This window comes from Montipora foliosa, chromosome 3 (genome assembly GCF_036669935.1).
Source record: "Montipora foliosa isolate CH-2021 chromosome 3, ASM3666993v2, whole genome shotgun sequence".
NCBI lineage: Eukaryota > Metazoa > Cnidaria > Anthozoa > Scleractinia > Acroporidae > Montipora > Montipora foliosa.
Genome location: NC_090871.1, coordinates 11,509,266 through 11,523,972, shown reverse-complemented (window position 1 = coordinate 11,523,972; position 14,707 = coordinate 11,509,266). Strand labels below are relative to the sequence as shown.

The window sequence follows — 14,707 nt, the reverse complement described above, 5'->3', positions numbered from 1 at the left end:
GCTGTCTGCCATGAACGCGATAATGAATCTTCCTCTTTCAATATATAAACGACAAAAATTGCGCTTGCTACTTAATAAACCCAAGTGCTTGCCAAATTTGGTCGTTGCTGGAAATAAAAGGGCGATAAGGCATTAAGTTTATCAAATGTTTCTCATTAAAAAGTGCCAAATTTACAGCCATATGTACGTCAGGTCCTTGTTATTTAGGAATCCGCTGGAAAGATCACTACCCTGTGTATACTTCACGCTGTTATAACGGTTCAGGGATGGCACAATGGTCAGAGCACTCGCCTCTCACCAATGTGGCCCGGGTTCGATTTCCAGACTCATATGTGCGTCATATGTGGGTTGAGACTGTTGGTTCTCTACTCTGCACTGAGAGGTTCTTATTCGGGTATTCTTTTTTCCCCTCTCTTTAAAAAACCAACATTTGATTTGATTTAATTTGCGTTAGTTTGTTGATTTCAGTGTCCCCATTTAGTCCTCCAGCACTAGAAGACGACTAGACACTTAAATAAAGTTCCTTTATTACATATGCTCTTCACGTTTGCATTTCTTTTTAAAGTTCGATGGACTAAATACTTCCTTAATAGTCAAATTAATTTAATAAGAAGACACGGTTTTCCAAAACGCCAACGCAAAGAGCAATAATGCATACAATGGTGAAGACACTGTTTGTCAGAGAATCCTTGTGCTTCGACTTCTGTGATGAAAAACTCACTAAAACCCTCCAGGTTCAAACCACGAATTCAAGAAAAACAGCGTTCAGATTTCGCAGTCAGCAAATGCGCATGCGCGAGCATCCTAACCACCCATTGGTAAAAGTACGTGCCATATTGATGACAAAATGACCACGATGTGTATTCCAAACATCCTGGGCGTAGAAAAGGGATCTGCTACATATGGTCTAGGGGTCGACATTTCTCTCCCTCAATGACAGGCGAGGATAAGACCAGTACCTACAATCATGGACAAATTCATTGGGACAGTACAGCGTTTCATCTTTCAACTCACTTTTTATCACATATTCTGGGTTCTTTTGCAATGGAATAACTGTCCATCAAATGTACAAGGAGTTAGCAGACAGTAGATTTCCGAACAAACCCGATCACTCCGAACAGTTCGATAGCAAAATCTTGCATCTCATTTTCGACAGGTTAAGCCCAGTTCCCACTTGTGCAATAAGCACAAGCATAAGCGAAATCATAAGCGTGAGAAAAAAATGTGTGGGGGCCGCCTTGAAATCAACGTGAAATAACCATAAGCGTAAAGCGCAAGAAAGGGAACTATTTCCTTTCCTTGCGGTTATACTTATCTCACGCTTGTGCATATTTCACAAGTGGGAACTGGCGTGAGTTTGCACAAGCACAACGATTCGTACGCCATCTTGAATCTTACGAGATCTTTTCCGACGTTACTACGCTTTCGTATGCCAAATTTGTCTCGGCTTGTTTAACTGTGTGAACGTCGCAAGCTCATCATTTTGCTTACGCTTGTGTTTATCGCACAAGTCAGAAACAAGCTTTAGTGACCGGGGTCCGGTTCCTCAAAAGCCGATTAACGCTAATCCCAGATTAAAAACTAACCAAGCATTTTATTTCTCTACTGCCAAATGCTGTTCAACGCAGATTTTTGGCAGAACTTTACACGAGAAGACGTCGATTTTGAAAAACAAAAATAAGCAAAAGAAACTTTCAACAAAAAGTCGAAAACGTGAAACAAAAGTTTACGCTAATCCTGGATTAAGTTAATCGACTTTCGTGGAACCGGGCCCGGTTCGCTATTTTCTGTCTCGAGCAATTTCAACACATTTCTATTTAGCTTCTTGTGGACTGCAGAACTATCCTTAAGACCAATTTTACCACTTTCTAAATTTTAATTTCAGAGAATTTCACATTTTTTCTCTTCGTTCCTGTCATATTTCATTCTACATCATTGAGAGCTGAGAAATCATCCAGCATGGTTCACGCCAAAGATGCTTAGCGTAACTTTAATTACTTTCTGGTGACCCAAACTTCCCTGTTTTTTCTGCTTAAAAATCGTCATTAATGATAAAAAAGAAACTCCCCTTCAGTACACGAACCGTTAGTTTTCTTTGCCGTGCGACAGTTATTGAAGCGTTTTTGGCAACTCTAATGCATAAAACACAAACGTGCGCCGCTCTTTGAGAAGCAGTCCATTACGAAATCGACTCGCTGACTTATCTAAATTGTTTATATTTTGTCGCTCTATACGTTTTTGGTTTAGATGTCTTTTTGCCCGATTAAGAGATTGTCGATGCTGGAATCGCGATCAATCTTACGGCTGAAACCAAGCACAGACATTTTAAGGTTTCTTAATGTGGCCTCAAGTCCTAGACACGCGTTAAGCTGGCGCCATGAAAATCAACATGATGAACGAGATTCTTCTTCCTCACTGTGCTTGGACTTCTTCTTCCACACTAGTACTGTGCTTGGACTTCTTCTTCCACACTGTGCTTGGACTTCTTCTTCCACACTGTGCTTGGACTCCTTCTTCCACACTGTGCTTGGACAGTACAGCCGATATCGTACTCATCGCTTCGTGATTCATGCGATATCGGTTTTTAGCGTAAATTTTACTGTGGAATTCACTAGTTAGCCAATTAATTTTTCTTTAGAAGAAAGCAAAGAAAATGATTTAATTATTAAAGCAGCAACCGGAAACATCAAAACGCGGACAATTCGAAACCTTTTATTTTCACTAACCCTACTGGCAGTAAGAATAAATAACCAGGGAGCTCCGCTTTTAGACTTCGCTAATTCTATAGATAAGAAATATCGTGCACAAGGTTGCAAACTGTGTCAGAGCAGCGCATATCGATGGGCATAATATAAGAGGAGATAATGATGGAATAGCATGAAATCTGTTATCACAAAAACGAGACGGAGGGCTCGTAACAATTTTTTCATAAATTACACTTACACGCTTGAAGAACAAGGCTGTTTGGTGGTCCAAGCTCGCTTTCGAATGAAATAAACACAACGTCACTTACCTTGGCAAAAAACAGCGAATGAAAAATTATTTCCGTTCGACTGTGTCTCTGTCGATCTTATGCTTGGACTTCAGTTTCTTTTCCTGAGAAAAAACTTAGCCCAAACCATTTCTCAAACCAATTTTTGGAGTGCAGTTTGAAATTCCTCAAAAGGCTTCGTTTCTTCGTTGGAGGGTTGGTAGAAGACTCCTAAAGTAATTACACGTTTATCACAGAAGAAAATATTGATAAAAACAAATTCAGATTCAGTCAGAAGAGACTCGCGACGAGTGGCTGTAATGTGGCCCCGCACAGCAATCAGCACGCCTCCTCCATTTTGTCCACTACATTTACGATCCCGTCTAAATACCAAATAATTGTTAGGGAGGATTTCGCTGTCAGAAATAGAATTGTCCAAATGTGTTTCTATTAGAACGATAATGTCAGGTTCAAGTTTATTCCTTTTGTTCACGATACTTCGAGAATTTGCATAAAATGTCGAGAGGCCATTGAAGTGTAAGACTGGCTGTTCACTAAGAATATGCTGGTCGGAGACGCAAGGACCAGGATTTGGGTCGACATCGCCGCCCCTCAGGAGCAAGACAGCTTGAAAGGTTGCGACAGAGTTTTGGTAGTAATTTATTCTCGAAAAAGCGAAGCCTTTCCGAAGAATAGGGGAGCTGGAATGGCGTCTTGACAAACATGTGGTAAAGGTATCAAAATTTTTTGGCATAGCAGCATTTTGAATTGTAGCCTCAGCGAAACCATCAACACACTTAGTAACTAATGGACGATTTCTCCAAAACGCACGAGGTTAGGTGGAAATAAAAAACAGGCTCAGTATCACAAGAGAAGTACGGGAGCTCCATGAAACGTGATCGACCGCCATAACGACACTTGAGTATTGTCAACGAGACAGTGGAGTGAAATGAAACTTTCTGTTTTCGCATTTTCTTTCCGATTAACGATAATTCCCTAATTGCAAGGTATAATTGATACCTTAACATTAACAACTTGTTTCTTCGCGTTTTCCTTTGATTAAGTGCTTGCAAAGAAACGTAGTAAGTGGATGATTCAACGCAAAAAAGCAGCATGCAGTATTATGTCACCTCGGTTATTCTTAACCTAAAAATGCAAATCTCCGCTGTTTTCAATTGGTGTAAAGAGTTGCCGACCTAATCTTTATTTTATTCAAACCGGTATCATGTCTCTTAACCGCCGGCGTAAACAAAGCTGTCAGAGTGACGCGCAACTCTGTCTTCGTTATCTTGTGTTGTTGTAACGCTAATTAGCCCATATTAAGAAAGAAAGAAAGAAATAACTTTATTTAACGAGGGTAAAGACATTGATTACTGGTCACCCAGTAGTTTTCATAATGGCCCTCCAATGAAATGAACAATGAAAGTAAATCAAGTCAAATGTTGGTTTTTGAGGAGAGGGGAAACCGGAGTGCCCGGAGAAAACCTCTCGGTGCAGAATAGAGAACCAACAAACTCAACCCACATATGACGCCGAGTCCGGGAATCGAACCCGGGCCACATTGGTGGGAGGCGAGTGCTCTCACCACTGCGCCATCCCTGTGAAGGTTTGTATCAAAACAGGGTCACCGGCAGCCTCGCTTCCATTGTTAGGCCTGGTAACTTAGCCACAACTGTAAAATGGTCTATTTCTCAAAAATCGTTCAAATTTTAACTCGCGCCACTTACCACGATACCCAGCATCGACAATTTCCTTGGAGAAAGGGGCTGGGGGGAGGTAGGAGGACCAGTAACAATTATTTCAGACTATATATGTAACTCGGAATGTTTGGCAGCTACTCTAAGGATATTGTTTATGAAGTCAACTTTGGTTTATTGCATACCAAGGAAAATTAAACGATTTTTCCTCCTCTTGAACTTGCAGTGGTTCACGGCGGTTACACGGAATGGACTTCATGGGGGTCATGCAGTCAAACGTGCGGAGGGGGTCAGCAGAACCGACAGAGGAGCTGTTCAAACCCAGTTCCATCCGCAAATGCCAAAAACTGTCACGACTTGGGGCCGTCACAAGATGCACGCGCTTGCAATAGCCAACCATGCGGAGGTAAAGGAACAAAAACAAATCAAAAACAAACAAACAAAAAAAGTCGAATCAAGGAAAGGAAAGAAAAAAACTTTCGAGACATTAAAAGCTTTGAGTTGAGTGCCTTGTGGCGAGGGAATATTTTGTCTTTTGGCCAATCACTTTCGATATATTAAAATTCAGTCCCAAACAAAAGGCATCGTCTCGAGGCTCTGGGAAATAAACTCACACAAATCCTTAGAAAGCTCGTTATTAAGCTCCCCCGTGGCAATTCTATTTATGATTCTCTAACGCCTGAGCTGTCTAACGCCTTTAATTGTCATTTTTCTTGTATTGGACCCAATTTAGCAAATAATATTCATGCCAATGAAGAAAATTCTTCACATTTAGATTATTTAGCTGAGACTGGTCCCTGCACATTCGAAATAAAACCGACCAGCGTCTCCAAGGTTCTTCCGCTTTTAATCAAAATCTACTGATTTGGACAAAATATCTGCAAACCTCTTGCGCGAATGTGCTGATTTAATAGCCGAATCACTCTGGACTATCTTTAATCAATCTCTTGCTTCTGGCATTTTCCCTGATGAATGGAAACTTTCGAAAGTCGTCCCCTTAAGCTTGCTCAAACAGGGTACTCATTCAGATCTAAATAATTACCGCCCAATTTCAGTAATAAAGTCTTCGAAAGAATCATTTATGATCAACTCTATAATTAGCTTACTGTACACAATCTCATTTAAAGACACCAGTAGGGATTTCGCCCTTATCATTCCACTGTCACTGCTTTACTTGAAGCTACTGACAGTAATGTTGGGCCTATAACATTGACCAGGGTAATGTAAACGCAGTCGTTTTCTTGGATTTAGAGAAAGTCTTTAACACCGTCGATCACGATATTCTTTTGTCTAAACTTATGAAATATGGTGTACATGGCACTTCTTACGATTGGTTTAGATCATACTTTGGCTGCCCCAAACAACGATGTTTTATAAATGGTTCTCTCTCTGGGAACCATTTCCTTACTTATGGTATACCTCAAGGTACAATTCTGGGTCCACTCCTTTTTATGATATATATTAACTACTTACCTTACTGTCTATCAAATTCTGAACCTCGAATGTATGCTGACGATACACACAAAACCTTTGCTAGTAATAATCACTGTTTTAAATGAGGATCTTGCTATAGAGTTGAAAAATGGATAACTGCTAACAAGCTCACCCTTAACGCAACTGAAACTGAGTTTATGTTGATCGGATCGAAGCAAAGGCTAAGCACGTTTTCACAACCCTCCGTCACTTATGATTGACGGTGCATATTGATCAGACTTTATCTTGGAATGTTCATGTTGAGAATTTATGTAAGAAAATTGCGTCTGGTATTGGAGCGTTGAAGAGAGTGAGGTCTTTCGTTCCACATGAGATTCTCCGATCAATTCTTTCTGGGGATATTGCGGCAAAACCTTAGCCAGTAAACTTCAAAAACTTCAAAATCGCGCTGCGCGTATTCTCACTTACTCAGTCGAACTATGATGCCAACGCTGATAACCTTATCCAAAAACATGGATGGATAAAACGTGATTCTCCACGAACAATCCATACGTTTGTAATGGTTTTTAAGTCGCTTAATGGTCTTACTCCCGATTACCTTAGTTCTAAATTTGTTGACCGTAGTAGCGTCTCCCGTCTCCAATAGACCATATTCGTATTCTCAGTATTGGACTGGAACTAGCTTGCAATGGAGGCTAATGCGGGGGAATATATTAAAAAGTATTTGCATTTGAAAACATTCCCCCGCATTAGCCTCCATTGCAAGCTACAGTAGTTCCAGTCCAATACCGAGAATACGAATATGGTCTATTACTCCTTAAGGGACACGGAGCACAAACTAGCTATCCCACAGCCACACACAAACTATATGAAAAATATCTTCAGCTATTCTGGGGCAGTTCTTTGGAATAGTTAACCAATTGAGTTGCGGCAGGTTGATTCCCTTAGAACGTTCCAGGCTGACTGCGAGCGTATTCTTTTCATCAAGTTAAATCTACAATTTCTACACACGGCACTGATGTGAAGCAGGTTTTGTTTTGTTATTTGATATTATAGTTATATTTTTTTGATTATTTAGAGTAATTTTGAAATAATGTAGTTCTAGTCGTTGAATAATTTGTTAATTATTCTGATGAGTTTACCGTGTCTAAATAAGTTTTTCCTATCCTATCCTAGCCTATATATATCATATATTTATTCCCCAGAGCCTCGGAAATTATGCCTTTTGTTTAGGACTGAATTTTGATATATCGAAATTGATCTATTAGAGGAGCCAATCATAGCGCAAGACGAATACTAGCCGTCATTTAGCGTGAAAACACATCCAAGTAACTTACAATTGTTTTGTCACCGAGTGACGTCTGAGTTTGTCTACGGGCAATGCAACTGAATAGAATGGACCAGGATTTTCCCAGTGTCCATTGGCAATGGATAATCCATAAGTCTTTGAGAACGTCTGCAGTCCCAAATGATCGATGAGCAAATTTGCTTAACCTTCATATTTTCCTAACTGCCATTTATCCCTTTAAATCTAAGACATCGACGGTGGGTACAGTGAATGGACGGAGTGGTCCGTTTGTAGTCATACTTGCGGAGGAGGAAGTGCCGTACGCCATAGGCTTTGCGTTAACCCCCCTCAACAAGAAAATGGTCAATTCTGCGATGTGATTGGGCCAGATGTACAGACCAAACAGTGTAATACGGGAAACTGCAGAGATGGTTGGTGGTGGAATGAACTTATCATATCATTTGTGTTCATACAAGCACAGCTTGATTAATTGTTTATTGATCCTCGCTTTACTCAATCAGTCACAAGTGAGAATCATTTTTTTCTTTGAGAGGGAGCAAGCAAACGATGAACCGCACACCGCTGGCTCATTTGGTTGAGCAGCGGACTTCCATACTGGAGCACTTGGCCTCCATGTCAAAATAGTTGCAAATGGTTTAAGTCTTCTCAGATAAGGACTGTAAATCGTGTAGGCCCTGTCTCACAACCTTTCTTGTTAATCAACTCTGTGGGACGTTAAAGAGCCCGCACATTGCACACTGTTCCCGATGATTAGGAAGGAACGGAGGGGGGGGGGGGGGGGGGGTGGTTTTCCGGCGTTAATGTACCGCGTCTCAGAGAATTGTAAACGGCCATGAGACTGTATGTGAAAGTTGTGATGCATAAAGCAATTACCATTATTCTCTCCTGAAAAAAATGATAATAATAACTTGAATCATTGTTTCTTCACTATGACCTTCAAGCGTGTAACTTGCAACTTGTTTCCTTGGAACAAAGCTGGGCCTTTTAGGACACGAAATAAAGACAAAAATAAAATCGAAACCTCACGCGCGGGAAAATGCACGAGATACGTTACATCCAAATAAGGAAAATAATTTTTAAACTGAAAAAACCCCAGCACTGAACCGGAGTTAAACTTTTCAAGGTCATGAGCTTCTGGTCTTACCCAAAAAGCTTAGCGTCAGAGGAGTTCAGTAATGATACGCGTGCATGTTTTTTTTTTTTTTTTTTGTATCATTAAAACAATTCTCTTCGGGTTCTTTTGTTTTCAGCAAACAAACAACCCTGCCAGCAGGGACTGAATCTTGCCATCCTCCTCGACCAATCACTTAGCATTTCCAAGAAGAGTTTTGAGTTAGTGTTGAGGACATTTCTGCCGGACTTCATTGAGACCCTAAAAATATCAAAAAGCAAGACACATGTTGCCCTCGTTAGGTTCTATGAATTCAGCCACATAGATTTCAATTTTGCAGAGAGGAAATTTTTCTCAAAGCAAGTGCTGAAGAAGTATTTCCTAGATTTCAGTGTTAACACTATTCTGAAAACGAGAATCGACCGGGGTCTTCTCACGGTCTTGACTGAAGTGTTCACCCCACGTGCGGGAGAAAGATCTTCAAAGCAAAATGTCCTGCTTGTCTTAACCGATGGGAGGCCATTTCCACCAAAGAATGTTCTTCCCTTCAACGCGACGATTCCTTCATTAAGGGTAAAGTATTGTTAAAATCGCTTTTATTTGCGCGATTTGGACGACCATAGGTGTCAAAAACGCCACTAACAAATGGTTTGCATTTTTGTTTGCATAATCGCTAATAGGGACTTCAAAATCTACGACGGGGTCGTCAAAGAGAACGCCATAAAACAATAATATCGTTGGTTAAAAGAGGAAAAATAATCGTGCTGCGCGTGCGCACGTATTTTAGCACATATTTTTGCGGTACTCTGCACAACAACGACGTTAAAGGAACTTTATTTAAGTGTCTAGTTGATTTAGCGCTGGAGCACTAATTGGGGACACTGTAAAGTGAAATTAACAATCAACGCAAATCAGGTCAAATGTTGGTTTTTGAGGAGAGGGAAAACCGGAGTACCCGGAGAAAACCTCTCAGTGCAGAGTAGAGAACCAACAAACTCAACCCACATATGACATTTTCCGTGGTACTCCCTACGCGCAAGTTTTTCTATGTGGTAAAGCTGGATTAACATGTGATTCACAGGCAGACCAGGGAAATTAATGTAAAGTGTCAGTTAAATAGGTTCCTTGAGCCAACAACGTATCACCTCCAGGAGGATCGCAAATGGCTTCACAGTCCAATTTGAGGAAAATGCAACACATTAAGAAATTTATCAGCCATATTGCCAGCATGGTTGTTCTAATAGTGTAGTGGTCATCACACTCGACTAATGATTAGGGGGACGTGCATGGGTTCAAATCCCACTCAGGGCAGTTACAGATTTTCGATTTCTCCAGAAGTTGTCCTTTTTTTTAATCTCTCCTAACTCTATTTCAAAAACTTCTCCTCGAGTTACACTGTGATCCATTTGCGATCGTCCTGGAGGTGATACGCTGTTGGTTCAAGGGAACTCCTTGACTGACACTTTTACAGACTACTATCGGAAGTATTTAACAAATAGATTCCATGCTGTCGTGCGTCTGTTCAGTAATAGATCACAGATGACGTTAAAATGTGGTAAGAACAAAAACTTGGCACACGAGGCGATAACCTAGTGTGTCAATGATGTTCTTACCACATTTTGACGTCTTCTGTGATCTATTACTGAACAGACGCACAGCAACATGGAATCTATTTGTTTTATATAGTAAAGAATTAAACTTTATTCGCATAAAGGCTGGTGGTGACGTCAATCGTGCGTCTGTCATCCAACAGATCATAGGCAAGAACCAATCAAAATGCGAGAATAACTTGGGATATTATATAAATATAAATAGAGAGAGAGGACGATCTGCAAGACACTTCTTCGTATACGTCTCAAGATACTGTGGGTAAAGTAACCATTCCAGACACAAACTACTATCGAAAGTAGGCGTAGTGTTTTCTCTGTAGTAGTCTTGTTCAAAATCTGACGCAAGCAAAATCTTTCCATTTAAGAGACACGACATTCTTGAAAAACAGATTCCAATACTATGAGTCATTTCAATGTAAGATTATAATGAATAATATCAATTACAGGGATTTTTTAATTTTGTATTTTAGCATCTCAATTTACCTATAATACCTGAGTGAAATATATCGCAGCGCATTACATTGTACACTTTTACACCGGGTTCGTCTGAAAACTCCTTTAATCACTTTTAGGAAGAAAAGAAGGTACATATCGTTGCCGTGGGTTACGGAAGAGATAAAATTATAAGGCCAGAAATACTTGAAGAAATCGGAGGAGATAACGTGCTTATCATGAAGCGACGTGGTACTGGGGATTCTGGATATAAGAGCTATGTTCCACAAGTAAAAGAAATGGTTTGCAGTAAGTCTTACTTTTTACGATGGAAAGCAGTAAACGGTTAAAGTGAATACCTCAAAAGTGAAGACTTCACAAAAACGTTGTTGATTGTACTTTTAGGCGATTTTTATAACCAATTTTCAATGAGTGTGCCGAGGTTGTGTTTTTCGATGGAGTAACTAGTGATTTAAACGCGGCGTCTTTTTCGCATTTTTATCCATTTTTGTATTTTCGCTATTTTCCTCTGATGTTCTTCAGTTTCAAGAAATGTTTTATTTGATGTTGTATTTTATTTTGAACTCTTGGTTGTGTTGGATGTAAAGAAAGACAAGCGGGTCCGATCCCCTATTGCTCAGTGAGATTAATCGTTTCCGATACAAAACACTGTAGGCAAATATCCTGATCATTTCTGTGATAGAATAATCCTATAGAAAACCAACCTTCCGAGACCCTTCGAATTCACGAGAAATCTAGCGAATTAATTAACTAGAACTTGTTGATTACTGCCGGGAGAAATCGTGAAACGAAGGGGAAAAAGTCAAAATCTGCAAAATGTAATTCTCGTCATTGTCACTGGATTTAAATTTTAGTCCATGGAATGGATAGAAATTCTCTAAGGCCTAGAAAGACAGAAATAGGAAAATTTCCTGAAGAAATGTCGTTTCCGAATGACGCCTCTAAAAAAGACTGGACTCGACTTCGAGTTCGGGGCGCAGCCTCGCTCTGGACCAAATTTAACTAACTTGAATTTTTTTCCTTGTTACTTAAACGTTAGCTGTGGATGGTGGCTACACGCAGTGGTCCATGTGGAGTACTTGCAGTGTTTCCTGTGGAGCCGGCACGCAGTTTCGCAGCAGAAGCTGCACGGCCCCTCCACCCAGAGTCAAAGGAGCTGATTGTACGGGAGATTTCTCTGAAGTTCGAGCATGTGGAGATGTCTACTGTCCCGTTGGTAAGGACATTTACGTGACGCGTCCTAGCGAAAACACTGCCGGATTTTGCCCGGCCTTGTTCCCTGACTCGCAAGCCATATAAATACATGTATTTCAGTATTTTGCCAGGAAAAGAAACAAAACAACCTGATTGTAGGCTCTCATTATGACGTATACCAAATGTTCAAGTTGTGCTTGCTTAAAGTTAATTTTTTTTTCGTGTTTCATGATACATCCAGCCCCTGCAAAGTGCAAAAATCTGGCGCTTGATCTTGCAGTTGTCCTGGAGACCTCCACCGAACTTGGAGAAGAACATTTCCGTCACGGAAGAGACTTTCTCAAACAGGTTTTAAACTTGATCGACATCTCGCAAAATGAAACCCATGTCAGTCTGGTACTCTTCAACAAGCATGTCGACATCATCGTTGCCTTAGATCAATCCATTTACCATTCCAATGAGGCTGTCAATAGAGTGTTCAGGGTTCTTCCAGCGTTGTTCGAGTCTGGCAAACGCCTTGATCTCGCCTTAAAGTACCTTCATAGTTCTGTATTCACCAAGACGAGGGGTGACAGATCAGATGTAAAGAACGTGGCCGTTATCGTAACTGATGGAGTTGTAGATAAAGGGCATCGTGATGGCTTAAACAACGCCATATCTTCATTGAAGGTAAAGAGTGAATCAAGTTTTATAACTTAGCTCCTTCGAAATGGCCAATACCTAAGTGCTAGAGTGTCTGATATTGGGTGATAAAACTCCTCCGTAAGTGTCATTTATAGAGTGTATTTGGATACATGGTGTAGACAATGCACTCTATGAATGAATCACCCCCTACCGTAATCATTGTTAAGAGAGGCAGTACGGTTATACAAAGCTTGTCTCAGGTCTAAACTTCGCTTAGGACTCGGAAAAAGAGGGAAGCAGCTCTCTATGGCTGGGCATTAATATTAAGGAGCTTCAGCAACGACGACGGCAACGGCAAAGAGAACGTCGTCGTTAAATGTGAATTTGCGTTATGGTAATCGCTTCGCGACCATTCTAAGCATTTTAACGTGACGAAGGTGTGGCAAACGAAGAACGAAGGTAGTATGAACGGTGCACGATTCAAGCGCTGACGTTCTCCCTGAAACCTCAAATTTGGTCATTTCACGTTGTTGTTTTGCTGAAGGCGACAAAGAAATCGACAAAATGAAAAGATACACGTACAGAGCGTGCAGACCTACTGCTTTTGCTCACTATATACGTAAATCTGTGACGTTCTCGTTGCCGTCGCCGTTGTCGTTGCTAAAGCTCCCTTTTATCAGGCTCACGCGAGGTTGGCTACTGGAGCATGATCAAGAGCATTTTCCGTTGAAATTTTACTATCTGAATGCGACATATTCGACATCATATCTTGCAATACCATTATTTTTTACTAGAACAATGAGGTCAAACTGATTACAGTGAGCGCCAACAGAGTCAACATACGGGAAGAAGTGTTGTACGAGATTGCTGGCTCGGACATGACCCTTTGCACCAGCTATCAGGACTTGACTCGTAGTGTAGAGAAAGTCGCCGCGATGGTGTGTGATGTGTAAACATAATGAGGAACAGCCATGAAATTACTCTTTTGGTAAGACGACCTTTTCCTGAGAATTTGGCATTTGATTTGTATTTTATCATAAGATATTTCATTCTTAATTCTTATTTACAAGTTAAACCCAAGGCATTGATGTGGTAGTTTAGTTCGTGTCAAGGAATCCGATGTGAAATTGCCTGTCCCCATATATAGAACGCCAGGAAGGGTTGACATCCTAGATACGCCCCGGTATACTTAATTTAAAAACAGAAATCGATAGATCTCCTCCCGGGAATTTTTTGCGTTCCAATGTTTTCAGTAGAATTTTATGTCGTCAATGTATATGTTATGCAATCTTCAAGTTGATTAAAAAATACATCATATATATATAATGCGCTGTGGCATCATTCAAGATGGCAGATTTTTCAGGAAGTCATTTTTCCGTTTAAATCGGATTTTTATGCATTTCAAATGCCATAAATATAGAAGGTAATTTATTATAAGTAACAATTGTTCATTTTAATATACGTTTTTATCCTGAGTGTCTTAGAGTGGGGCTTTACCATGCGTCACTTTCCTTTCAATATGTTCGTAACTTAGCGGCTGATTTGAAACCCAAAAGGATCTTAACAAAGATGATATTAGGTTTTAAACTGAACTTCTCTTGTCGAAACAATAAATAAAAAAGCCTTAGACTGACTGAGGGTAGTTGAATTTGCGCGGTATAAATAAATGTTATCATTAAATGAAAGGGTTAAAGATTACTTGTGAGTCACTATCCTTTACAACTACAAAACGACTCATTTCCAATCTCTTTCACCTTTTTTCTCGCAGGAATTAAGGTGAACTGCAGTGCTGGAAATCTCAACTGAGTCAAGGCAATATATACGACGCTTTACGATATCTAAACTATTGGCTGTGTTTTCGTCATTGTAGCTAGGGGTTAAAATTAAATGCGACAATGGGTTGTTTTGATGGGCCGTTTTTTAAATGTTCGTTTACTGACCTTGCCCAGTCTGTGGGTATTACGTACCGGGATTTTTATTTCATTTCTTGATTATCTGAAACCAAGGAAAAATTAGAAGTGAGCAAGTTGGGAAAATCTTGAAACAAATATAAAATTGAATCATGACATGCGTTAGTTTAGTTCATTATTAATGAGCGAAATAAAATAAAAGCACTTCTTTATGATTAAATGATTGTATATATGACTCAAGATTCCCTTGATCGACATAAAATTGACGTTTGAAGTCCTTGAACTACATTATATTACATGTATGGATCAGGGGCCGCGGAGAGAGAGGCACCCCCCTCCCCCACCCTCCGCACCTTTTTCCTACGGTGTTTTTTTCTCCTAAACCTCTCCCCTC

At 40.2% G+C, this 14,707-nt stretch overlaps 1 protein-coding gene across 2 annotated transcripts in view; it reads left to right on the top strand.

Moving 5' to 3' along the window:
• Nucleotides 1-14,469, top strand: part of LOC137996763 (uncharacterized) — a 22,184-nt gene extending 7,715 nt beyond the window's left edge. For both annotated transcript variants that reach the window (XM_068842342.1, XM_068842343.1), the window contains 8 exons: nucleotides 4,895-5,074; nucleotides 7,639-7,821; nucleotides 8,662-9,095; nucleotides 10,705-10,873; nucleotides 11,625-11,801; nucleotides 12,021-12,448; nucleotides 13,198-13,391; nucleotides 14,172-14,469. In XM_068842342.1, coding sequence (XP_068698443.1) covers nucleotides 4,895-5,074; nucleotides 7,639-7,821; nucleotides 8,662-9,095; nucleotides 10,705-10,873; nucleotides 11,625-11,801; nucleotides 12,021-12,448; nucleotides 13,198-13,356 — 1,730 coding nt within the window. In that variant the 3' untranslated portion in view covers nucleotides 13,357-13,391; nucleotides 14,172-14,469. The remainder of the gene's footprint in view (nucleotides 1-4,894; nucleotides 5,075-7,638; nucleotides 7,822-8,661; nucleotides 9,096-10,704; nucleotides 10,874-11,624; nucleotides 11,802-12,020; nucleotides 12,449-13,197; nucleotides 13,392-14,171) is intronic.
• Nucleotides 14,470-14,707: the final 238 nt, after the last annotated feature.